Genomic DNA, 27,081 nt, shown 5'->3' on the forward strand with positions numbered 1-27,081 from the left:
GTCATGCTCACCAGGAGAGAAAGAGAAAGTCAGAGAGAAAAGGAAGAGAGAGGCACAGAGAAAGAGAAAACAAGAGAGGGAGAGAGAGGGAGACCAAGAGTGTGAGAGAGAAAAACGTGAGAGGGAAATACAGCCAGACAGAGAAAGAAAGTGAGAGAGATAGAAAAAAGCAAGGCAAAGAGAGAAAGCCAGAGAGAAAGTCAATGCCGACATCTCTTTCTCTCTCTCGCCACCATCTCCATCGCAGTGCCATCCTTTTAGGCAGGCAGCTAGACATTACCACAACAGCTGCCTCAACAGAGTGGCTTACACTCTACAGAGAGAGAGAGAGAGAGAGAGAGGGAGGGATAAGGAGGAGAGAAAGAAAGAAAATTAGACAGGAAGTGAGGGATGAGGAGAAAGAGGGAAACAGGGACAGGGAGATAGATGATGAGAGAGTGGATAGGAGAAGAGTAGGTTACAGGGAAGTGGAGTGATGAATAGGAGCGAGTGAAAGAAGGAGAAAGGGAGAATAGTGAAAAAATCCTATCATGTTTATGTGCTGTGTGTATTATGTGCCTAGCTCTACTGGGACATTGATTGTGCAGGAGCCTTGATGGGAATTAGATTTAATTTGCAGTTAACAGACGAGCAGATGCAGGTGCTTGTTAAATAATCAGCACCGCCACCCATGCTCTGGTTATGGTTATGTTTCTGGTTTTGTTTCCACTTGCCACTGTAGAAATATGTATTCAATGTTTATGTATTTTTATTGGTTGGTTGAATTTACATAGCAATAAGGTGTTATGCCATTGGTTACGCTTGCAGATAGGAAGAGATTGCGAATGTAAATTATTCTCAGTCTGATATTGACATGCAAGCAATAGGTCACATTCTGAAATACTATATTCTAATTTCATATTTACAGTGTGTATGAGTTCACTGTGTACATGTCCTGATGTATATATATGTGTACGGTACCTGTTAGATATTGGAGGCATCCTGGGATGTGCTTTTGCATGTTATTGATGTAGGAGCAAGTTATTTTTTATTTATGCTTTATTTAACTAGGCAAGTCAGTTAAGAACAAAATCTTATTTACAATGACGGCCTAGGAACAGTGGGATAACGGCCTCGTTCAGGGGTAGAACAACAGATTTTTACCTTGTCACCTCTGGGATTTGATCTAGCAACCTTTTGGTTACTGGCCCAACGGTCTAACCACTAGGTGCGCTCTAGTTGTAATGGCCGCATTAGCTCCCTGCTAATTCACAGTTATTTCCATGCTAACAGACGAATCACAAATCTTCAGCCATGTCCCCCACGTCTGAATGATCGGCTATGAAAAGCCAACTGACATTTACTCCTGAGGTGCTGACCTGTTGCACCCTCTACAACCACTGTGATTATTATTATTTGACCCTGCTGGTCATCTCTGAACGATTGAACTTCTTGGCCATGCATTGTTATAATCTCCACCCGGCACATGTCAAATACGACATAAGAAACTGGAGGTGTTGAGTACCATGAAGGGTTACTCACATTACCAATAACAAAAGCAGCACAGCCATGATGTCTACTTTGATTCTCTTTCAGACCAGATGTGTTAAGACAACTGGTGTCCTTAATCTTTATAGACTTAGGATCAGTTTCATCATGTGTGAAAGTCAATAGCAACCGTTTCCTGAGTTATTCAAACAAACACTATGAAGAAATTACAACAGTTTCCAGAAGAGGACTGGCAACCCCTCAGAGCCTGGTTCCTCTCTAGGTTTCTTCCTAGGTTTTGCCTTTCTATGGAGTTTTTCTAGGGAGTTTTTCCCAGCTAAGATGGGGAGAAGTCTATCCACAAAGAGGGACAGTAAAATTGCAACTGGCTCAGAACAGGGCAGCACAGCTGGCCCTTAGATGTAAACAGAGAGCTAACATTAATAATATGCATTTCAATCTCTCCTGGCTCAAAGTGGAGAGAGATTGACTTCATCACTACTTGTATTTGTGAGAGGTATTGACATGTTGAATCCCCAAGTGCAGAACAGACTATGGGAGGTGCACAGTACTACGTAGAGCCATGACTACATGAAAGTTTATTCCACGTCAAGTAACTCATGCAAGCAAAGAACTTAGATTTAAAAAATAGATAAACATACACCTTATGGAACAGCGTGGACTGTGAAGCAACACAAACATATGCACAGACTAATGCATACAAACACACAATAACATATGCACTATACTCACGTACACATGGTTTTTGTGTTGTATCTATGTGGTAGTTGAGCAGGGGCCTGAGGGCACACAATCTGTTGTGAATGTATTGTAATGTTTTTAAAATTGTATAACTGACTTAATTTAGCTGGATCCCAGGAAGAGTAGCTGCTGCCCTGACAGCATCTAATGGGGATCCATAATAAATACAAATACAAATCTGTCACACTGGTACCGAGACCAGTATTCTTGTCTTCGTGGCACATCTGTTAATTGCGCGAGTGAGGGGGAGTGTGAGTGGGTGAGAGAGTGATAGAGTGAGATGATATTTTGGAGCTCGCCTCTTTGCTGCTCTCTTGGCCGGCGGGTTGGAGAATTCATTTGGTAAAAGTAAATAACTAATTTCTCCTCAAAAGAGGAAAGCCTTGGAGGTATGCTTATCACAACACTCATTTGTGGAGTGGAGCTACTGCATGGAGAGGGAAAAGACAGAGAAAAGACACACTTATGCATACACACACTGGTCTCTATGGTTTTGGGCAAGGGGTTTGAAGCCACACTCTGGTTCACATTCTGAGTTGTACATTTCCACAGTAAACTAGACCATACCATTTTCTATGTTAAACAAGGCCTTAATGAGCTCTTGGTTCGGAGCTGTCTGTGCCCCTGTAACTCTGTATGTACTGTAAACCTGGAGTGTGTCTATTTATCCGTACTTCTTCTGCCAATCACAACCAGAGGGATGCATAGTACAAACCATGTTAACAGTATGCAAGTGAGTCATAGCGTGCTGTATTTTAGAGGCTGTGGATTGATCTGGGGGTGATGCAAGGATGCAGAGATTATGAGGGGGTGGGGAAGTGTTAGGGGTTGGTTATTCTATGCCAAGCCTTAACTTTGACGTTCTATTGTCTGAAGTGGAGGAGGCACTGAGCAGCTCCCACTGAAGTGTCAGTCCTCCTGAGCACTCTTTACATTCAGAAGGACTGCAGTCCACCTGTCAAACTAGGCCCTACTGGAGCACAAACACACCAGCAACATAGATGGAGACAGGTACAGATGAAGAGAGAGAAAGAGAAAGAGGGAGAGTGTTGAGTCAGATAGACAAGGAAAGAGAGAATGGCTGAACGAAAGAGGAGGGAAAGCGAGTATGTATGAGAAAGATGGAGATGAAGAGAAAGAGTGACCAAGAGAACAGGAAACTGTTTTGTTCCCCGGGACCATGCAGCGGCAATAAGCAGCGGCAATAAGCAGTGGAGATAGAGTGAGATTGAAGAGCTAGATTTAATAAAACAGGTGATAGTGCATTCATAATTGAACATGCCATCATGTTATGGCTCCCAGTCTCTCCCTGCGCGCCTATCGCAGACCTTAATTATTCAACAGCTGCTTTAGATGCCAAATGAGACACATTAACTATATTGTTCCAACTCCGCCTCGGCCTTTCCTGCTGTTTCTTTAACTGCTGTGGGTTTGAAAGTGAGTATGTGACTGCGTGCGGGCAGGCAGGAGTGGGCGCCAAGGTCCGTTCTGGTAAACTACAGATCAGCACAAACCACTGATTTCTCTATCATGGCACACTAACTATGAATGAACAAAGAACACACCTGCCAACTGTTTTTGATAATGCAGGGACGTACTGCACAGTACAGTCAGCCTGAAGAAGAGTAGGAATGACTGGGAAGCACAAAAGGAGAAGTGTTTCCTCTTGCAATCTCAATGACACGTTTGGAGGATATTGAAAAGCCACTTGTGATTCCACCAGGGTGCTCGTTAGCAGTAGGCGAGGACGTGTTAATGAACATGTGCTAATTTATCGCCGCTCATATCCCCAGGAGGGCAGACTATGGCTGAGACAGCAACCCAAGGTTCAGTTCATTTGTCTGTTTACGGTCTCTCCCCACTGGGCACAGATGCCAATTCAACGTCTATTAATTTCATTGAAATGACGTGGAAACAACATTGATTCAACCAGAATGTGCCCATTGGGTCATTGCACACACACATTAGTGAGAAGCACCACCGTATGGGTCCACTTTGATATTCTACTCCCCTTAGCTATTACTGCCAGCATGTCTGTCTGTCTGTGTGATATTTACCAATGAAATGAGAAGGGTGTCATTGATTGCTGCAGTAAGAGCTGTATGAGCACAGAGGCGTGAAAGGATGAAATGCTGCCGGACCACACCAGGGTCTAAGATCAGCAAAGCAACTCAGTCAGACTCAGCCTTGGTTCAACACTCAGAGAGTGCATCTCTCTGGGACAGACGGACAGTACAGAGGGAAGGAAGGTCACAGGGGCAGGTGTGCCCACATCTCTGACTGTATTAATGTGTGGCTTGTGTCACAGCAGTGCAGAGAGACAGACAGACCGACAGACAGAGAGAACGGCTGGTCGGAGCTTTGCAAGAAGGGCCTGGGCAGGTCAGAGAAGTACATTCATTAATGAGAATGAGACTAGGTGGGAGACAGCCAGGGTTTGTGTGTGTGTGCGTGCTTACGTGTGTGTGTGTGTGTTTGTGTGTGCAAGTACTTAAAGGTCTAATGCAGCCATTTTATTTATATATCACATCATTTCTGGCTAACAGTTACAACTAGCTCTCACAGTATCACGTCAGAATCAGAAGTTCATCCATGTTTCTCAAACGTCAAATTTCAAAGTTGTTTTAAACGCCAAATGTAAAAGTGTTTAAGGTTAAGTTTAGGCATTACGTCCGCATTTTTAAGGATAGTGTTACGTTTAGGCATTAACTTTGAATGGTTAAGGTTTGGGATAAGTTTTGGGTTAAGGTTTGGGATAAGGTTTGGGTTAAGGTAAGGGATAAGGTTTGGGCTAAGTTTTGGGTTAAGGGTTGGGTTAAGGTTTGGGTTAAGGTAAAGATTAAGGTTTGGGTTAAGGTAAGGGTTAAGGTTTGGGTTAGAGTTTGGTTAAGGTTTGGGTTAAGGGTTTGGGTTAAGGTAAAGATTAAGGTTTGGGTTAAGGTAAGGGTTAAGGTTTGGGTTAGGGTTTGGGTTAAGGTAAGGGTTAAGGTTTGGGTTAAGGGTTTGGGTTAAGGGTTTGGTTAACGTTTGGGTTAAGGTTTGGGTTAAGGTTTGGGTTAAGGTAAGGGTTAAGGTTTGGGTTAAGGTTTGGGATAAGGTTTGGGTTAAGGTTTTGGATAAGGTTTGGGTTAAGGTTTGGGTTAAGGGTTGGGTTAAGGGTTGGGTTAAGATTTGGGTTAAGGTAAGGGATAAGGTTTGGGATAAGGTTTGGGATGAGGTTTGGGTTAAGGTTTGGGTTAAGGGTTAAGGTTTGGGTTAAGGGTTGGGTTAAGGTTTGGGTTAAGGTAAGGGATAAGGTTTGGGATAAGGTTTGGGATAAGGTTTGAGTTAAGACATGAGTTAAGTTTTTGGATAAGGTTTGGGATAATGTTTAAGTTAAGATATGAGTTAAGGTTTGGGATAAGATATGAGTTAAGGTTTGGGATAAGATATGAGTTAAGGTTTGGGATAAGGTTTGAGTTAAGATATGAGTTAAGGTAAGGGATAAGGTTTGGGATAAGGTTTGGGTTAAGGTTTGGGATAAGATATGAGTTAAGGTTTGGGATAAGATATGAGTTAAGGTTTGGGATAAGGTTTGGGATAAGGTTTGAGTTAAGATATGAGTTAAGGTTTGGGTTAAGGGTTGGGTTAAGGGTTGAGTTAAGGTATAAATTAAGATATGAGTTAAGGTTTGGGATAAGGTTTGAGTTAAGATATGAGTTAAGGTTTGGGTTAAGGGTTAAGGTTTGGGTTAAGGGTTGGGTTAAGGGTTGAGTTAAGGTATGAGTTAAGGTTTGGGTTAAGGGTTAAGGTTTGGGTTAAGGGTTGGGTTAAGGGTTGAGTTAAGGTATGAGTTAAGGTATGAGTTAATATATGAGTTAAGGTTTGGGATAAGATATGAGTTAAGGTTTGGGATAAGTTTTGGGATAAGGTTTGAGTTAAGATATGAGTTAAGGTTTGGGTTAAGGGTTAAGGTTTGGGTTAAGGGTTGGGTTAAGGGTTGAGTTAAGGTATGAGTTAAAATATGATTTAAGGTTTGGGATAAGGTTTGAGTTAAGATATGAGTTAAGGTTTGGGTTAAGGGTTAAGGTTTGGGTTAAGGGTTGGGTTAAGGGTTGAGTTAAGGTATGAGTTAATGTTTGGGATAAGGTTTGGGATAAGGTTTGAGTTAAGGTATGAGTTAATGTTTGGGATAGGCTTAACAAAAATCTCAAAGCAACTTTCTATCGCTGGATTGGAACTTTGTATTCAGAGGCAGATGCACATGCCCAAACATACAGCTTTGCTCTTCTACATCCCCCTCGCCTTAGAAGTCTGCAGGACTTCAGCCACCCTCGAGCAGTGCTCTGTAATTAAGGGAGATGTTAGTGAGCTGTCACCCACTGAACACAGTCACCCTCATGACACAGCCCAGCGCTCTACACACTACTGCCTGTCACTCTGATGAATCTAACAAAGACTTGCTAGTGTCTGCTCCCTCACAAGCATGCACACACACACACACACACACACACACACACACACACACACACACACACACACACACACACACACACACACATATACAGGAGCTTCATGCACCCATTACTTTAGAGGAGGCAAGAAGTACGTGAGAATGGAGGGGGGGGGGGGGGGGGGGGCTTTTTCCTGCAATATAGCTTTGTTACCAAAGTACCTTATACCACCCACCACTGCGACCTGTATACTCTAGTGGGCTGGCCCTCTCTACATATTCGTCGCCAGTCCCACTGGCTGCAGGTCATCTATAAGTCTATGCTAGGTAAAGCTCCGCCTTATCTCAGCTACACCCATCCGTAGCACGCGTTCCAGCAGGTATATCTCACTGGTCATCCCAAAAGCCAACACCTCATTTGGCTGCCTTTCCTTCCAGTTCTCTGCTGCCAGTGACTGGAACGAATTGCAAAAATTCCTGAAGCTGGAGACTTATATTTCCCTCACCAACTTTAAACATCAGCTATCTGAGCAGCTAACCGATCGCTGCAGCTGTACGTAGTCCATCTGTAAATAGCCCACCCAATCTACCTACCTCATCCCCATACTGTTTTTAATTACTTTTCTGCTCTTTTGCACACCAGTATCTCTACTTGCACATCATCATCTGCTCATTTATCACTCCAGTGTTAATCTGCTAAATTGTAATTACTTCGCTACTATGTCCTATTTATTGCCTACCTCCTCATGCCTTTTGCACACACTGTATATAGACTTTATTTTTTTCTACTATGTTATTTACTTGTTTATTGTGTTATTGGCTTGTTTATTGTTTATTCCATGTTATTACATGTGTAACTCTGTGTTGTTGTTCTTGTCGCGCTGCTTTGCTTTATCTTGGCCAGGTCGCAGTTGTAAATGAGAACTTGTTCTCAACTAGCCTACCTGGTTAAATAAAGGTGTTCTCAACTAGCCTACCTGGTTAAATAAAGGTGAAATATACAGCACTGCTCTTTACCTGTTCAATTGTCATTTTAATCAGGGTGGCATTCTGACTGTTGTAAATCACACATCTCAATATACTACACTAACATGCCTACCCACTTGGCACAGACATCAGTTCAACATCTCATTTTTATGTGAATTTTAATAAAATAAGTTGGGTGGAAAAAAAATGAAATTCCCTTACATTGATGACAAATCCTATCTGTTTTCCACGTTGATTCAACGTCACCACATATACTTTTTTTGTGGGGGGTATTAGAGCCAAATGGAGAAAAATCAGATCAAACTGACTCAGTGACTGGAAGTACTGGACGTGAGGAGGACTCTTTGCATAGAGGATAAATAGTATATGTCGAACTGGGGAAACATTCAGAGGACATTTCTTCTCACTGCATGGGCCGCTCTCTGTCTTTTTATCTGTCTGTCTCAATATCTGCCTGTCTTTCTATCTCTCTCTCTTTCGCTCTCTCTCTGCCTGTCTTTCTGTCTCTCTGTGTCTCTCTCTGCCGGTCTTTCTGTCTCTCTCTCTCTGCCTGTCTTTCTGTCTCTCTGTTTCTGTCTCTCTGTCTCTCTCTCTCTGCCTGTCTTTCTGTCTCTCTGTCTCTCTCTCTCTCTGCCTGTATTTCTGTCTCTCTGTCTCTCTCTGCCTGTCTTTCTGTCTCTCTGTTTCTCTCTCTCTGCCGGTCTTTCTGTATTTCTGTCTCTCTGTCTCTCTCTCCCTGCCTGTCTTTCTGTCTCTCTGTCTCTCTCTCTGCCTGTCTTTCTGTCTCTCTGTTTCTCTCTCTGCCTGTCTCTCTGTCTCTCTCTCTCTGCCTGTCTTTCAGTCTCTCTGTCTCTCTCTCTGCCTGTCTTTCTGTCTCTCTGTTTCTCTCTCTGCCTGTCTTTCTGTCTCTCTGTTCCTCACTCTCTGGCTGTCTTTCTGTCTCTCTGTTTCTCTATGTTTCTCTCTCTCTGCCTGTCTTTCTGTCTCTCTGTTTCTCGCTCTCTGCCTTTCTGTCTCTCTGTTTCTCGCTCTCTCTCTGCCTGTCTTTCTGTCTCTCTGTTTCTCTATGTCTCTCTCTCTCTGCCTGTCTTTCTGTCTCTCTGTTTCTCGCTCTCTGCCTGTCTTTCTGTCTCTCTGTTTCTCGCTCTCTCTCTGCCTGTCTTTCTGTCTCTCTGTTTCTCTGTTTCTCTCTCTCTGCCTGTCTTTCTGTCTCTATGTTTCTCTCTCTCTGCCTGTCTTTCTGTCTCTTTGTTTCTCTCTCTCTCTCTCTCTCTCTCTCTCTCTCTCTGCCTGTCTTTCTGTCTTTCTCTCTCTCCTGCTCTGTCATAAGCACTCATTCACTAGTTGGGTTATCATGCACAGAACTGGCAATACACAAAGCAAATGTGTGTGTGCGTGCATGTGTATATGCATACATCCATTGGTGCGAATGCACAAACAACTGATTTGTGTCACAGTCACAGAAATTATTGTATCCCCCTGCTGGCGGCGTTGGGAACTAAACACTGTCTGTCACATTTAGACCGGGGACTTGGTTTAGTGGTGGCTGCTGTGTGTCTTCACTGCCATTCCCTGGAGAGCAGGGGGACCAACCCACATGATGATTAATAAAGAGATAATGAGTGTGATTTGTCACCCAGTTTACGATGCCGCCTGCATGCCAGCCGACCAGCCTGCCCCAGTCGCCCTTCCCTGCAGCTTTTTTAGGAATCCCAAACAAACAAACACAAACTCTAGAGTCAAAAGAAACAGCGACCCCAAACCAACATGTAAAAACATCCACCTGAGCTTTGGTGGTTGGTGTTTGGTGCTCTGCACTAGAACAAGGCGCTTCACACTGCATCCACCTCTCAGCTGTTGTTATTCTTTGTGTCAACAGCAGGCCAAATAACACAAGTGGAGTACGTCCCAAATGGCACCCCATTCCCTTTATAGTGCACTACTTTTGGTAATATTTGATATCTATACATATTATACCTCCTATGTGACTCGTGATAAGACTATGCAATTAATATGTTAACAAAGTCTACTGCAGTTGGCTAAATCAGGGTCACACAGTGTTTCTCAGTGGTCTTAAACAAATCTACTGCAGTTGGCTAAATCAGGGTCACACAGTGTTTCTTAGTGGTCTTAAACAAATCTACTGCAGTTGGCTAAATCAGGGTCACACAGTGTTTCTTAGTGGTCTTAAACAAGTCTACTGCAGTTGGCTAAATCAGGGTCACACAGTGTTTCTCAGTGGTCTTAAACAAATCTACTGCAGTTGGCTAAATCAGGGTCACACAGTGTTTCTTAGTGGTCTTAAACAAATCTACTGCAGTTGGCTAAATCAGGGTCACACAGTGTTTCTTAGTGGTCTTAAACAAATCTACTTTGAAACAAAAGTAAACACCTCACACACATGGTTACGGTCTTTAAAAAAAGACACCTGTAGTATGTCAGAAACAGATTTGAAATGTATTAAATTGTTTGTTTGCATCCCAATATTACACTTTATTTACACCACAGAAGAATTAAACATAAAAAAAAAAAAAATTGAGATAGAAACTCCACATTTTTGGCTTTTAATTTGTTTCAATGTTTATTAATAATTAAATTGTAAAAAATATGAATAACATTCCAAGCATGAGGCCACTAGGTAATTTGACTGCAGGAAAGGGCCTCATGAATTATCTGACTCCATAAAGATGATCTAGAAATATGCAAGAGACTATAGTTGAGTTTCAGTAATAGGCCATCAAGAAAGGTCTGAGTATGGAATTACAAATATATTTAAATACAAATAGATTTAATATCATTGTAAAATTAACAGATTCACATACAAGGCAGAGAGATACATGATTACTGTTAAGGTTTTCTTGTGTCGAAGGAGAGGAGGACCAAAATGCAGCGTGGTTATCTCGATACATCTTTAATAAAGAATATAACGTACAATACAAAAACGTAATGTGAAAGGAGAAAAAAAATAAAAAAATAAAAAAAATTAAAAAATAAAAAATAAAAAACAGCCCTATCTGGTGCAAACAAACACAGAGACAGGAACAATCACCCACGAAACACTCAAAGAATATGGCTGCCTAAATATGGTTCCCAATCAGAGACAACGATAAACACCTGCCTCTGATTGAGAACCACTCCAGGCAACCATAGACTTACCTAGACTACTCTACTAAACACAACCCCATTAATCTACAAAAACCCCTAGACAAGACAAACACATAAATCACCCATGTCACACCCTGGCCTAACCACAATAATAAAGAAAACACACAAAATACTAAGACCAGGGCGTGACAATTACAGCACTGCATATAGACATAATATGACATTTGAAATGTCTTTATTCTTTGGGAACTTTTGTGTAATGTTTAATGTACATTTTTTATTGTTTATTTCTCTTTTGTTTATTATCTACTTCACTTGCTTAGGCAATGTAGACATATGTTTCCCATTCCATTGAAATAACATTGAAATTGGAGAGAGAGAGAGAGAGAGAGAGAGAGAGAGAGAGAGAGAGAGAGAGAGAGAGAGAGAGAGAGAGAGAGAGAGAGAGAGAGAGAGAGAGAGAGAGAGAGAGAGAGAGAGAGAGAGAGAGAGAGAGAGAGAGAGAGAGAGAGAGAGAGAGAGAGAGAGAGAGAGAGAGAGAGAGAGAGAGAGAGAGAGAGAGAGAGAGAGAGAGAGAGAGAGAGAGAGAGAGAGAGAGAGAGAGAGAGAGAGCACGGTTACATGCACACGATAACCCGATTATTGTGGATAGTCAGATTAATATAATAATTAATTTAAAACTTTGACATGCTTTGCAAGAAGAACGAGTTCCCTAATAATCCTGTTTACACATCTGAAGTCAGGCTACCTGATGGGACTTAAATAAACTCAACAATCAAAACAAACGTTCTACCACGGTGACTTTTTTGAGAAGCCTGCCTGATTCTGTGTTCAAACAGTTTGTATGTAAAAACTGTTTCTAGAGTGCATACTTTCAGTTTTTTCGAACTCACCATTCGCCTATAAGAGGGAGGCTTGTGTTACCGCTGCTGGCACAAATACACCCTGGAATGTTGAATAAAGCTCTTTACATGTCCTAATGATTCTAAAGATTGCTCAGAAAACCAGGTGTAGATATAATCTGTAGGGGCGGCGCAGAATAGATTTTACCATGTCTCTCCTCAGGTAATAGGACACACACACAACAAAAATGAATTACACAGCAACAAATCATTACTTTGAAGTCATGTATCATATAAGCCCTAATGAAACTGCCAAGGTAAGCAGCACGTACAACGTATCATTACACCGAATAACAAAAAGTGATCCAACTCTATACAGTACCCCATTTTGAGTTGAGTGTAATTTAACTGAATATTCAACTGATGCTAAATGTGAACCTATTCAAAATTCTACCCTTAATTGCAAGGCTATTCAAAATCCAACCCCTTAATAGTAGCTCCACTCTAGATTTGATTGCAGTTGTATTTCTTATGTATCATAATTATGCTGAATGGATGTGAATAATGAATCAGGCCACAGCTCTCCCTCGGTAAGTAGTAGTGAACAATTAAACCACCTCAGGAAGGCTGATGGCCAATCTGTAGCCATACTGTCTAGACTAGCCAAGCTCTGAGATTTTCTGAATTGTTTGAAGTACTCTATTGAGGCAGTGTAAATAATACATGTACCCATGACTGTACCCACTCTACCCAGTACCCACTAGACAGTAAGAAAGTCTACTTAATTTGCTTCATGTGTATCTCCTCTCTCTCTTTTTCTCTTCCTCTGTGTGTTTGCAGACAGCTTGTCGGCTCCTGTCAATGTGACCATCAAGGCTCTGAAGGCCAACTCTGCCGTGGTGACATGGGACATCCCCGAGGGGGACCCCGTCATCGGCTTCTCCATCACACAGCAGGTGAGAGAGACAGAGCGCAACATGGAGGAGGATACACTCACACACACACCACACACACAAACACACTCAAACACACACACACTTGCCAACAGGAGATTAATTAGTACCTGTCACCAATCGTTACCCACCATCTCTCCGCTGCGTCCCCGGCCAGCCACTTGTTTTTCAGAACCGTTGTCACAGGACGTTATGTTGTCGGGACGATCCTACCAGAGCGCCTGTCTCCTCGACGACGGCAGTGGATGATGACAGCTATGTAAAGAGGGAAAAACAATATTATTTATCTTGGCACACACAGTCCCTGCACAGCACACATCTTTGCTTTGCACATCTCTGAACACTCACTCTGTAGTTCAGCATAGTAATGCAGATGGACAGGAGTGTGGTCAATCTGACAGTCAGTGTAGATAACTTGGCCAATGAGACAGCAAAGTGTAGGTTAGGATTAGAGCAGGGGGGTCAAGCCAGATCCGACCCGCGAGGGAACAAACTCAATATCCTTTAAAATGACTAAAACCAAATTGAAACTGTTTAGAAATAATAATAAAAGTTTCTTGAGTTTGTTCAGCTAGATAATTATCACCGAAATTAAAGCTAGACAATCAGGGAGCATTGAAAATTCCATAAACGATAGATAGAGATAAATATTGCTTGCAAATTTTGATGGCGAGGAAATGTAACCAATTTTGAGTTTGGCCCCCTGGACCTCGTTAAAGACCAAATGCAGCCCCCAGATGATTTCCTGGTCCCAGAAGCCCACATGAGAGCCCTGGTCCCAGAAGCCGAGATTATTTCCTGGTCCCAGAAGCCCAGATGAGAGCTCTGGTCCCAGAAGCCCAGATGATTTCCTGGTCCCAGAAGCCCAGATGATTTCCTGGTCCCAGAAGCCCAGATGATTTCCTGGTTCCAGAAGCCCAGATGATTTCCTGGTCCCAGAAGCCCAGATGATTTCCTGGTCCCAGAAGCCCAGATGATTTCCTGGTCCCAGAAGCCCAGATGATTTCCTGGTCCCAGAAGCCCAGATGATTTCCTGGTCCCAGAAGCCCAGATGATTTCCTGGTCCCGGAAGCCCAGATGATTTCCTGGTCCCAGAAGCCCAGATGAGAGCCCTGGTCCAATCCATCTCCTGACTGCTGCTCCCTCTCTCCACTCCTCCACATACAGCTCCTCTCCACACAGTCTATTTCTGTCTACTATTACTGCACAGTACCTGCATGCTTCTACTACTAAGACTTGTTTTTGTTGTTTCTTGCCATCTTTTCAAAATATAACTCTTATTTTTTTATATACATTTAAAAAATGATTATTAGTTATTTAATGTCCTTGTCTATAACTGTTCTGTACTTTGTGATGTACAGTATTTGTATTATGTGGACCCCAGGAAGAGTAGCTTTTGCATGTGCAGTAGCTAATAGGGATCCTAATAAACTGAACTAAACTAAACTTATTGGGAGTGAGTGGGTGATATCTGTGAGAAGTTCACTACGGTGCAATGTTGTGTGTGAGACTTCTCTTCAACATCAGTGGATATGTGTTACACTGCTCGCTAAACGCCCCTCTGTGATGATGTGCCAACAGAAAAAGGATGTGCGCATGCTACGCTTCATCCAGGAAGTGAACACCACCTCCCGCTCCTGTGCATTATGGGACTTGGCGGAGGAGACCGACTACATTGTGCACGTGCAGTCCATCAGCATGAGTGGGCCCATGAGTCCGCACAGCGAACCCCTGCGCTTCCGCACGCCCAAGGAGGCCGAGACACAGGCCTCCAAGAGTAAAGGTAAACACCTCAACAAGCAAATACACACAGTACCTAAGGTAAAAACTAAGTCTAAAGTACTTCTCCGGGTTCCTGTACCTTATTATAATACACGTACAGTGCCAAAAAAGAACGAGGAAACTCTGTGCACAGCAGTGCCTCAACATACCATGTCTAGAGTACAGCTTGCAGTTGGAATCTTTACAACTCTTGACAGATTCCGTAAAGGCCAATTAAAATCAATAGGGACATAAAGCATGAAATTAAGTTCCACAACAGAATGCTCTTAAACATCAAGCACTCTTACCACAATTCCTGAATACAACACCTTCAGGGTGCTCTTCATGATGCATTGATGTGTCTACCCCAACTGCCCACAGGCCCTGCCCTGTGCTGGCACCCCTTACCTCACCCCCCTCGCCCACTCGCTCCTTCACTCACTACTCACCCCCCTCGCCGCCTCGTTCCTTCACTCACTACTCACCCCCTCGCTACTTCGCTCCTTCACTCACTACTCACCCCCTCACCGCCTCGCTCCTTCACTCACTACTCACCCCCTCGCTGCCTTGCTCCTTCACTCACTACTCACCCCCTCGCTGCCTCGCTCCTTCACTCACTACTCACCCCCTCGCCGCCTCGCTCCTTCACTCACTACTCACCCCCCTCGCCGCCTCCCTCCTTCACTCACTACTCACCCCCCTCGCCGCCTCGCTCCTTCACTCACTACTCACCCCCTCGCTGCCTCGCTCCTTCACTCACTACTCACCCCCCTCGCTCCTTCACTCACTACTCACCCCCCTCGCCGCCTTGCTCCTTCACTCACTACTCACCCCCCTCGCCGCCTCCCTCCTTCACTCACTACTCACCCCCCTCGCCGCCTCGCTCCTTCACTCACTACTCACACCCCTCGCTCCTTCACTCACTACTCACCACCCTCGCTGCCTCGCTCCTTCACTCACTACTCCCCCCCCCTCGCTGCCTCACTCCTTCACACTCTCCTCCTCGCTCTTTCACTCACTACTCACCCCCTCGCCACCTTGCTCCTTCACTCACTACTCACCCCCCTCGCTCCTTCACTCACTACTCACCCCCCTCGCTGCCTTGCTCCTTCACTCACTCCTCACTCACACTCACAGGAAGCAGAGGCAAGGACAGCAAGGGGCCTGTGATTCTGGGAACACTTCTGTCACGGGCATAGGCTGTTTGCACACACGGCCGTAGGCGCGCACACATAAACACACACGCGCACACACACACTAACACACATACACTTCTCGCATGTAACTTAGTAGAGACATTCTCATGATTATCAGCTAGGAGAAACTAGCAGAAAATGCTACCAACAGCTCCATCACATTGATGTCCAGTCCCCAGGGGCCCCAACCTTCCCAGAGCTACATCCATATAGGTGGATGAGAGGAGACGAGACCCTGTGCAGTGAAAGTGGTGGTAGTGTATGAGCGATGGCTGGGCTGAGATGAGATGGATCTGGCTGAGGCTGATTTGTGCGTGCCTCTGAGAAGTGTTTGTTTCCCTGTGTAAAGCCAGGCAGACACCTTGAAAAATGACTGTAGTCACACACACACACACACACACACACACACACACACACACACACACACACACACACACACACACACACACAGTTGCTTTGTTGTAATAGTTTGTTGCCGTAGTTGCAATAGCAATGTTCAGTAGTGTTGGCAGCGCAATGGTACTATTACCATTAGTAGAAGCAGGAGTCAAAGTTTATGATGATTTGTATATTCATACGCTACATATACAAACGTATATGGACACCCCTTCAAATTATTGGAATCGGCTATTTCAGCCACACCTGTTGCTGACAGGTAAAATCGAGCACACAGCCATGCAATCTCCATAGACAAACATTGGCAGTAGAATGGCCTTTCTGAAGAGGTCAGTGACTTTCAACGTGGCAATGTCATAGGATGCCACCTTTCCAACAAGTCCGTTAGTAAAATTTCTGACGTGCTAGCTCTAAACCCGGTCAACTTTGAGTGCTGTTACTGTGAAGTGGAAACTTCTAGGAGCAACAACGGCTCAGCTGCAAAGTGGTAGGCCACACAAGCAAATAGAACAGGACCGCCAAGTGCTGTCCTCTGTTGCAACACTCACTACGGAGTTCCAAACAGCCTCTGGAAGCAACATTAGCACAATAACTGTTCATCAGGAGCTTCATGAAATGGGTTTCCATGGCCGAACAGCCGCACACAAGCCTAAGATCACCATACGCAATGCCAAGCGTTGGCTGGAGTGGTGTAAATCTCGTACCCATTGGACTAGCAAGCAGTGGAAACGCGTACTCTGGAGTGATGAATCACGCTTTACCATCTGGCAGTCCGACGGACGAATCTGGGTTTGGCGGATGTCAGGGGAACACTACATGCCCCAATGTGTGCCAAATGTAAAGTTTGGTGGAAGAGGAATAAAGGCCTGGGGCTGTTTTTAATGATTCGGGCTAGACCCCTTAGTTCCAGTGAAAGGAAATCTTAATGCTACAGCATACAATGACATTCTAGACGATTCTGTACTTCCAACTTTGTGGCAACAGTTTGGGGAAGGTTCTTTCCTGTTTCAGCAAGACAACGTTGACAATGCATGACAATGCTGTTCACAAAGCGAGGTGGTTTGTCGAGATCGGTGTGGAAGAACTTGACTGGTCTGAACAGAGCCCTGACCTCAACTCCATTGAACACCTTTGGAATTAATTGGAACGCCGACTGCAAGCCAGGCCTAATAGCCCAACATCAGTGCTGACTTCACTAATGATCTTGTGACTGAAGGGAAGCAATGTTCTAACACCTGGTGGAAAGTCTTTCCGGAAGACTGGAGACTGTTGTAGCAGCAAAGGAGGGACCAACTCCATATTAATGCCCATGATTTTGGAATGAGATGTTCGATGAGCAGGTGTCCATAGACGTTTGGTCATGTAGCGTATATTTATGTGTTGTGAAATCCAATGAGGCCATTTAGAATAGACATCCCACTCAAGGGCACAACATCCCACTCAAGGGCACCACTCTGGGACTCAACAGCCTTCTGGTTCAGCTCAGACATCCATTTCCCAGAACACTGCACCATATCACACAAACACAGAGAGATCTATGTACAAACAATCACACTTTACCATCCCACACAAATACATACACACACTTTTTTATACATACCGGTAAACACTGACTGCACCATTCAACAGACACTGCAGTAAACACTGCAATGAACATCACACACATCCATCCATTTCCCCAAGCACTACACCATCGCACATACCAACCAAGTTCGCCTACACATTGCATCCCAAAAGCACACAGTCATCATACTAAGGGAGAGATGACCTGTGCTAAATGTACCGTCCTCTCAAATGACTCTCTCGGTTTGCTTGTATTGCATAACCTCTCTGGCACTCTCATGTACACAGTGACATGTATTTATGGATCTCAAGGGAAGCCACCAAAAAAAGTGTCAAGGGAAGCCAGTTTGGATTTGGCTTCCCTCCAATCATATCACATTGAGAGTAATTGACAGAAAAACTTTAATAGTTGCATCTCATTGTGTGGTTGTCCGGTGGCTAGCTAGCTAAAATTGGTCCTTTCCTAAATTAGCCATGGATGGAGATAGGGATTTGGACTTGTGGTTTTACTTAATTCTCCATAGTGGCCAATAATTAGAACTGTGATTCTGATCAAACCATAAATTCATACATTGTTCCCCTGGCCTGAGCGGATGGAAGTTCAGTATGTAGCTAGATGTAGAAGGCTAATGTTAACTAGATAACGTTGCCCATGAAAGGAAGTTAGGCTAGCGAGCAATAATTTTCGCCAGGTAGCCTAGGACAGTGGTTCCCAAACTTTTTATAGTCCCGTACCCCTTCAAACACTCAACCTCCAGGTGCGTACCCCCTCTAGCACCAGGTTCAGCACAATCTCAAATGTTGTTTTCTGCCATCATTGTAAGCCTGCCACACAGACAATGTACGATACATTTATTAAACATAAGAATGAGTTTTTGTCACAACCCGGCTCGTGGGACGTGACAAAGAGCTCTTATAGGACCAGGGCACAAGAAATAATATAATAATAATCTTTACTTAACCATCTTACATATAAAACCTTATTTGTTCATCAAAAATTGGGAATAACTCATCACAGGTTAATGAGGAGGGTGCACGACTGAGTCTGGTGCACATTAAATAGTACCCGCAAAACACCAGTCTCAACTTCAACATTGAAAAGGAGACTCGGGGATGCTGGACTTATAGGCAGAGTTGCAAAGAAAAAGCCATATCTCAGACTGGCTAATAAAAATAAAATATTAAGATGGGCAAAAGAACACAGACACTGTAAAGAGGAACTCTGCCTGGAAGGCCAGCATCCCGGAGTCGCCTCTTCACTGTTGACATTGAGAGGTGTTTTGCGGGTACTATTTAATGAAACTGCAAGTTGAGGCCTTGTGAGGCGTCTGTTTCTCAAACTAGACACTCTAATGTACTTGTCCTCTTGCTCAGTTGTGCACCGGGGCCTCCCACTCCTCTTTCTATCCTGGTTAGAGCCAGTTTGCGCGGTTCTGTGAAGGGAGTAGCACACAGCGTTGTACGAGATCTTCAGTTTCTTGGCAATTTCTCGCATGGAATAGCCTTCATTTCTCAGAACAAGAATAGACTTACGAGTTTCAGAAGAAAGTGCTTTGTTTCTAGCCATTTTGAGCCTGTAATCGAACCCACAAATGCTGATGCTCCAGATACTCAACTAGTCTAAAGAAGAACAGTTTTATTGCTTCTTTAATCCGCACAACAATTTTCAGCTGTGCTAACGTAATTGCAAAAGGGTTTTCCAATAATCAATCAGCCTTTCAAAATGAAAAACTTGGATTAGCTAACACAACGTGCCATTGGAATATAGGGGTGATGGTTGCTAATAATGGGCCTCTGTATGTCTATGTAGATATTCCATAAAAAATAAACCGTTTCCAGCTACAATAGTAATTTACAACATTAACAATGTGTACACTATATTCTGATCATTTTGATGTTTTTTTAATATACAAAAAAAGTGCTTGTCTTTCAAAAACAAGGAAATGTCTAAGTGACCCCAAACTTTTGAATGGTTCTGAAGCAATTCCAGCGTTGCTTTGCTGTGTGCTTGGGATCATTGTCCTGTTGGAACGTAAATCTTCTCCCCAGTCTAAGTTCGGTTGCACTCTGAAGCAGGTTCTCTTCAAGGATTTGCCTGTAATTGGCTCCATTCATTGTCCCCTCTATCCTTACCAGTCCCTGTCTCTGAAAAGCATCCCCATAGCATGAAGCTGCCACCACCATGCTTCACGGGAAAGGATGGCGTTATATGGGTGATGAGCTGTGCCAGGTTTTCTCCAGACATAGCGCTTTGCATTCAGGCCAAAATGTTCAAATTTGTCTCATCAGAACACATCATAGTTAGCCTCATGCTCTCTTTCACGTGCCTTATTGCAAACTCCAGGCGTGTTGTCGTGCCTTTTTCTCAGGAGTGGCTTCCGTCTAGCCCTTCCCCCATAAAGCTCCGATTGATGAAGTGCTCTAGAGACTGTTTTCCTTCTGGCAGGATCTCCCATCTCAGCCAAGGAACATTGTAGTTCTATCAGAGTGGTCATTGGGTTCTTGGTCACATGCCTGACCAAGGTCCTTCTTGGCGGGGTTGCTCAATTTGGTTGGACCGCCAGCTCTAGGCAGAGCCTGTATAGTTCCATATTAGTTCAATTTCCCAATGATGGAGACCGCTGTGCTATTGGAAACTTTCAACACTCTGGACATTGTTTTATACCCTTTCCCAGATATGCAGTACCAGTCAAAAGTTTAGACACTCCTACTCATTCAAGGGTTCATCTTTATTTTTACTATTTTCTACATTGTAGAATAATAGGGAAGATATCAAAACTATGAAATAACACATATGGAATCATGTAGTAACCAAAAATGTGTTCAACAAATCAAAATATATTTTATATTTGAGATTCTTCAATGTAGCCACCCTTTGCCTTGATGACAGCTTTGCACACTCTTGGCATTCTCTCAACCAGCTTCATGAACTAGTCACCTGGAATGCATTTCAAGTAACAAGTGTGTCTTGTTAAAAGTTAATTTGTAGAGTTTATTTCCTTCTTTAATGCATTTGAGCCAATCAGTTGTGTTGTGACAAGGTAGGGGTGGTATACAGAAGATAGCCCTATTTGGTAAAAGACCAAGCCCATAATATGGCAAGAACAGCTCAAATAAGCAAAGAGAAATGACAGTCCATCATTACTTTAAGACATGAAGGTCGGTCAATCTGGAAAATTTGAATAACAAAGTTTCTTCAAGTGCAGTCACAAAAACCATCAAGCGCTATGATGAAACTGGCTCTCATGAGGACCGCCACAGGAAAGGAAGACCCAGAGTTACCTCTGCTGCAGAGGATAAGTTCATTAGAGTTACCAGCCTCAGAAACTGCAGCCCAAATTAATGCTTCACAGAGTTCAAGTAACAGATACATGTCAACATCAACTGTTCAGAGGAGACTGCATGAATCAGGCCTTCATGGCCAAATTGCTGCAAAGAAGCCACTACTAAAGGACACCAGAAAAGACTTGCTTGAGCCAAAAAACACGAGCAATGGACATTAGACTGGTGGAATTTTAGATTTTTGGTTCCAACCACCAGGTCTTTGTGAGACGCAGAGTAGGTGAACGGATTATCTCCGCATGTGCGGTTTCCAACGTGAATCATGGAGGAGGAGGCGTGATGGTGTGGGGGTGCTTTGCTGGTGACACTATCAGTGATTTATTTAGAATTCAAGGCACACTTAACTAGCATGGCTACCACAACATTCTGCAGCGATACGCCATCCCATCTGGTTTGCGCTTAGTGGGACTATCATTTGTTTTTCAGCAGAACAATGACCCAAAACACACCTCCAGGCTGTGTAAGGCCCATTTGACCAAGAAGGAGAGTGATGGAGTGCTACATCAGATGACCTGGCCTCCACAATCACCTGACCTCAATCCCATTGAGATGGTTTGGGATGAGTTGGACCGCAGAGTGATGGAAAAGCAGCCAACAAGTGATCAGCGTATGTGGGAACTCCTTCAAGACTGTTGGAAAAACATTCCTCATCAAGGCAAAGGGTGGCTTCTTTGAAGAATATAACATATATTCTGATTTGTTTAATGTGACTAGGGGGCAGTATTTTCATTTTTGGAAATATAACGTTCCCGTAGTAAACAGGATATTTTGTCAGGACAAGATGTTAGAATATGCATATAATTGACAGCTTAGGATAGAAAACACTCTAAAGTTTCCAAAACTGTAAAAATATTGTCTGTGAGTATAACAGAACTGACATTGCAGGCGAAAGCCTGAGAAAAATCCAATCCGGAAGTGCCTCATGTTTTGAAAGCGCTGCGTTCCAATGCGTCCCTATTGAGCAGTGAATGGGCTATGAACCAGATTACTTTTTCTCCGTATTCCCCAAGGTGTCTACAGCATTGTGACGTAGTTTTACGCATTTATGTTGAAGAATACCCGTAAGTGGCTACATTGCGCAACTGGTCACCTGATGGCTCCCAGAGTGATTCTCGAGTAAAATACAGAGGTAGCCATTATTCCAATCGGTCCTACTGAAAAACCAATTGTCCCAGTGGATATATTATCGAATAGATATTTGAAAAACACCTTGAGGATTGATTATAAACAACGTTTGCCATGTTTCTGTCGATATTATGGAGCTAATTTGGAATATTTTTTGGCGTTTTCGTGACTGCAATTTCCGGGCGATTTCTAAGCCAAACGTGAAGAACGAACGGAGCTATTTCGCCTACAAAAATAATATTTTTGGAAAAAAGGAACATTGGCTATCTAACTGGGAGTCTCGTGAGTGAAGACATCCGAAGCTCATCAAAGGTAAACAATTTAATTTGATTGCTTTTCTGATATCCATGACCAAGTTATCTGCTGCTAGCTGGACAAAATGCTAGGCTATCGATAAACTTACACAAATGCTTGTCTAGCTTTGGCTGTAAAGCATATTTTGAAAATCTGAGATGACAGGGTGATTAACAAAAGGCTAATCTGTGTCTCAATATATTTCACTTGTGATTTCCATGAATAGGAATATTTTCTAGGAAGATTTATGTCCGTTGCGTTATGCTAATTAGTGTCAGTCGATGATTATGCTCCCTCATGCGGGATGGGGAGTCATTAGAGGTTAACACTTTTTTGGTTACTACAATATTTTTATATGTGTTATTTCATAGTTTTGATGTCTTCACTATTATTCTACAATGTAGAAAATAGAAAGAATGATGAGAAGGTGTGTCCAAACGTTTGACTGGTACTGTATGCCTCATCACAACTCTATCTCAGAGATCTACAGGCAGTTCCTTGGACTTCATGTATAGTTTCTGCTCTAACATACACTGTCAACTGTGGGACCTTATAGAGACAGGTGTTTCTTTCTAAATAAATCATGTCCAAACAAGTGAATTGGGAGCATTTGGCTGTCCAGCTTTGATTTGTTAATGCCCATCGATTGACTGAATCGCTCATTGGGAGAACATGCAGGAGGGTAGTGGAGCTACCCAGGGCCCTCAGAATGTCAGAGTCACTGCCTTCTTCTGTTTGGTCTTTAAATGGGGTGCACTCAGTATGCTGTTGTGTGGTGAACTTTAGCCAGCAATCTCCTGAAGTTGCAAACAGTCCAATATGTGATGTTGCTTTCAGTTGCTTTGTATGAGTGGACCATGAACACACACAAACATAGGCCACACATGCATGCAAACACACACACACACACACACACACACACACACACACACACACAACTCTGATTCTTTTTGGCGCTTTATTTGTAATAATAATGATTATTGAATTCTGTCTAAGGCCCAGCACAATCATTCCTGGCTGCTGTGATTAACTGTCTCTCTCCAACCCCTTCAGAGTGGGGATCCCCACTGGCCCTGCCTCAACCTTATGTATTCACTTCATGCTCAGCTTCTACTGAATCATTTGACACTATTAGCCTCTCTCAGACAGAGTGATCTAATAGAGGCGTCTGCTGTGAGTTTCCCACATAGCAGCGCTCTTCATTGGGGAGCTACGCTGAACAAAAATATAAACAAAAATATAAACGCAACATGTAAACATGTAAAGTCCCATGTTTCATGAGCTGAAATAGAAGATCACAGAAATGTTCCATATGCACAAAAAGCTGATTTCTCTAAAATGTTGTGCACAAATTTGTTTACATCCCTGTTAGTGAGCATTTCTCTACCTGACAGGTGTGGCATATCAAGAAGATGACTAAATAGCACAATCATTACACAGGTGCACCCCGTGCTGAGGACAATAAAAGGCCACTCTACAATGTGCAATTTTGTCACACAACACAATGCTACAGAAGTCTCAAGTTTTGAGTGAGCGTGAAATTGGCATGCTGACTGCAGGAATGTCCACCAGAGCTGTTGCCAGAGAATGTTGCCACATGTATGGCGTTGTGTGGGTGAGCAGGTTTGCTGATGTAAACATTGTGAACAGTGTGCCACATGGTGGAGGTGGGGTTATGGTATGGGCAGGCAGGCATAAGCTACGGACACCGAACTCAATTGCATTTTATTGATGGCAATTTGAAAGCACAAATATACTTTGATGAGATCCTGAGGCCCATTGTGGGGCCCATTTTATGTATTTATTATCTGTGACCAACAGATGCATATCTGTAGTCACAGAGGCTGAGGCTGTACACAAGTTTTTAGGGTTGTGTCAGAATCACCTGAAATCATGAAAAACCTGGTCTGTTTGAAGCAGTGCTAATTGACAGAGAGACAGTGATAAGTGGTGCCATTCTGGGACTGGAGAGGAATAGCAAGATCAGTCTACACAATACACTGTCAGCAGACAGTTCTATCCAGCTAACAAGGAGCAGAGCAACTACAATGTATATATAGTTACAGTAGAGAGGAGAGGGTATACGGGGCTCACTGAGGTTATGCCCTTCCTATTCAAATGACGACAGTCCCCCATCATTAATCTGGCCTGTTGTGAGCACCAGTGGAGTTGTTTAATAAGATGCCAGTTACCAACAATAACTCTGATGATGGTGTTGCCATGGTGACCAAATGATTGTGCTGCTGTATCTTGACCCTCCAGACGAGGTGACCATGGAGGAAGTGGGAGCTCAGCTGAGGGCGGGGGAGTTCATCATTATCGTGGTGGTGCTGATCATGTGGGCAGGTGAGGGGTGGAATGTTCCAAAGGTCAGAGTGCTACCTACACACTAGGGATACAACATTCCAGTAAGTTTCCCCAAATTCCCAGGTGTTCCAGAAATATTTGGAAGATTCTGGATTTCCTGCTTATTCTGTGAATCTTCCAACCAGGATTATTGGAAATCCTGGAAATTTTGTGAAATTTACCGGAATTTCACAACCCTACCACACACACACACCACAGACCATCACACATACACCCTCAAGAGTGTAGAACAAAGGAAGGGTATATTTTAAACAAATATTGTCCACAATTTGTAGTAATTTGTCCTTGTAAAATTATTTCCGTCTGCTCTTCACTTCGGTAATGTGGTTGTTATTTACGATCTGTCTGTGTGTGCCCTCTTCTCCTCTCTCTGTCAGGTGTGATTGCTCTCTTCTGCCGTCAGTATGACATCATCAAAGACAACGAGCCCAACAACAACAAGGACAAAGCCAAGACCTCATCAGAGTGCAGTACTCCGGAGCACCCAACGGGGGGGCTGTTGCGCAGTAAGGTATAACCCCCCCACCCCGAGTCCCAACCGACACCGGGCAGGTGAATCGTCCCGGCGACTTAAAACCTTCCACTTCCACCAGCACCTAGCACAGTAACACACATAGTACCATCAGGGCAACGCCCACCCTATAACAGAACATGCATTGATTTACTAGCATTTTTGGCAGCACTTCGTCCTAAAAAACACAGTTAAAATGCAAACATGCATCTCTCTCAGGATATAAGCCACAGCAGTGCTATAAAGCCAAAGCCTTTCAGTCAATGCACAAACAGCCCATTTGTTGCTGGCATGATTGTCCCATGTCCATTCGCTCCTCTCCATCTCCCTCAACAACTGGCTGATGCCCTCTGGTCATCTCTGATCAAGCCAACTAGACCAATTCTGACACTAAAATGATCAAATACCCTCTATCTCCCTTCCAGAGAAAAAGCATCATAAGGCCAAGGCATCCTCCCATTTTGTCCAGGTGCTCCGTGCTCATAGCAGAATGACCCTTTATTCAAGGCTTAGAGAGGAGCCTTCATCTTTCTCATCACTGCTGTTCCCCTTCTTCCCCTCTACAGTTCCCCAAGAACAATAACAACAACAACCGTACGCCATCTGTGAACATCATCGAGCTGTGATGACTAGGACCCTCTCTAATCCAAAGGACTGAGTGTCTTCTGAACAGAGCAACCAAAATGCCCGTTATGCCCATCTGCTTGTTAGGGTGAGGCTGGGACTGTGGGCGCGCCCCCTTGGCCGTGCCCAGCCCTTTGGCATGGGGCTTGGATGTGAACTGGGCCCCCAGGACCCCAGGGGTTAGGCCTCAAAGGAGAGGCTCTAGGTGTGATGGCAGGACTGTGGCTGTCACTGCTCTAATCACTGCCACAGGGCCAAGGAGATAAGGGCCAAATGGATTCAGCTGTAAGCTGAGAAACAGACGGGAGATATGAACATGGCCAGGGGACTGCAGAGGTAACCAGGGCCAGAGGCCATCTCTCTATTAGCTTCAGTGCAGGCTGCTGAGGGGAGGACAGCTCATAATAATGGCTAGAACATAGTTTTATTATTATGATCCGTCCTCCTCTCAGCAGCCTCCACTGCTCAGCATGTTATCAATGAACTGAAACACAGTTTCCCTCCTGTTCACCATGCTGCAACCGAGGCTGGAGCACTGAGAACCGTGTGAAAGTGAATTCCACCTGTTTCTCTCTTAAACAGTAACCTTGTTTCTTTATTTATTTGCCTCCTATCAAGCTCTTGCTGTAAGGCACATACTGTCTTTGATATCATTTATCTTGTTTGACATATTATACCTGTTATTCAAACTCAAACTACATCTCTGTATCAAAGTCTGTCTTCTCACAAAAACGTATTTGCAGGATACCAAACAAGGTTAGTTATATAGATCTCCTTATGGTTATCTAGATCTCACTCTTGTTATATACATCTCCCTATGGTTATCTAGATCTCCCTATGGTTATACAGTATAGACCTCCCTATGGTTATATAGACCTCCCTATGGTTATCTAGATCTCCCTATGGTTATACAGTATAGACCTCCCTATGGTCATATAGACCTCCTTATGGTTATCTAGATCTCCCTATGGTTATCTAGATCTCCCTATGGTTATACAGTATAGACCTCCCTATGGTTATATAGACCTCCCTATGGTTATCTAGATCTCCCTATGGTTATCTAGATCTCCCTATGGTTATCTAGATCTCCCTATGGCTATCTAGATCTCCCTATGGTTATCTAGATTTTCCTATGGTTATCTAGATCTCCCTATGGTTATATAAACCTCCCTATGGTTATATAGACCTCCCTATGGTTATCTAGATCTCACTCTAGTTATATAGATCTCCCTATGGTTATCTAGATCTCCCTATAGTTATCTAGATCTCCCTATGGTTATCTAGATCTCCCTATTGTTTTCTAGATCTCACTCTGGTTAAACTCCCTGAAACATCCTCTGAGAGATGTTTTCAT

General features: G+C 43.6%; 1 protein-coding gene across 1 annotated transcript in view; it reads left to right on the forward strand.

The window, feature by feature from the left end:
• The window catches only part of fndc5a (fibronectin type III domain containing 5a), a 37,915-nt gene extending 11,493 nt beyond the window's left edge, over positions 1–26,422 (forward strand). Inside the window, exons 2-6 of the mRNA XM_090211393.1 lie at positions 12,436–12,551; positions 14,130–14,331; positions 24,488–24,571; positions 24,970–25,103; positions 25,670–26,422. Of these exons, the coding sequence (XP_090067519.1) occupies positions 12,436–12,551; positions 14,130–14,331; positions 24,488–24,571; positions 24,970–25,103; positions 25,670–25,729 (596 nt within the window). The 3' untranslated portion in view covers positions 25,730–26,422. The remainder of the gene's footprint in view (positions 1–12,435; positions 12,552–14,129; positions 14,332–24,487; positions 24,572–24,969; positions 25,104–25,669) is intronic.
• Positions 26,423–27,081: the final 659 nt, after the last annotated feature.

Source organism: Oncorhynchus mykiss, chromosome 19 (genome assembly GCF_057628025.1).
Source record: "Oncorhynchus mykiss isolate SJ-2025 chromosome 19, ASM5762802v1, whole genome shotgun sequence".
Taxonomy (NCBI): domain Eukaryota; kingdom Metazoa; phylum Chordata; class Actinopteri; order Salmoniformes; family Salmonidae; genus Oncorhynchus; species Oncorhynchus mykiss.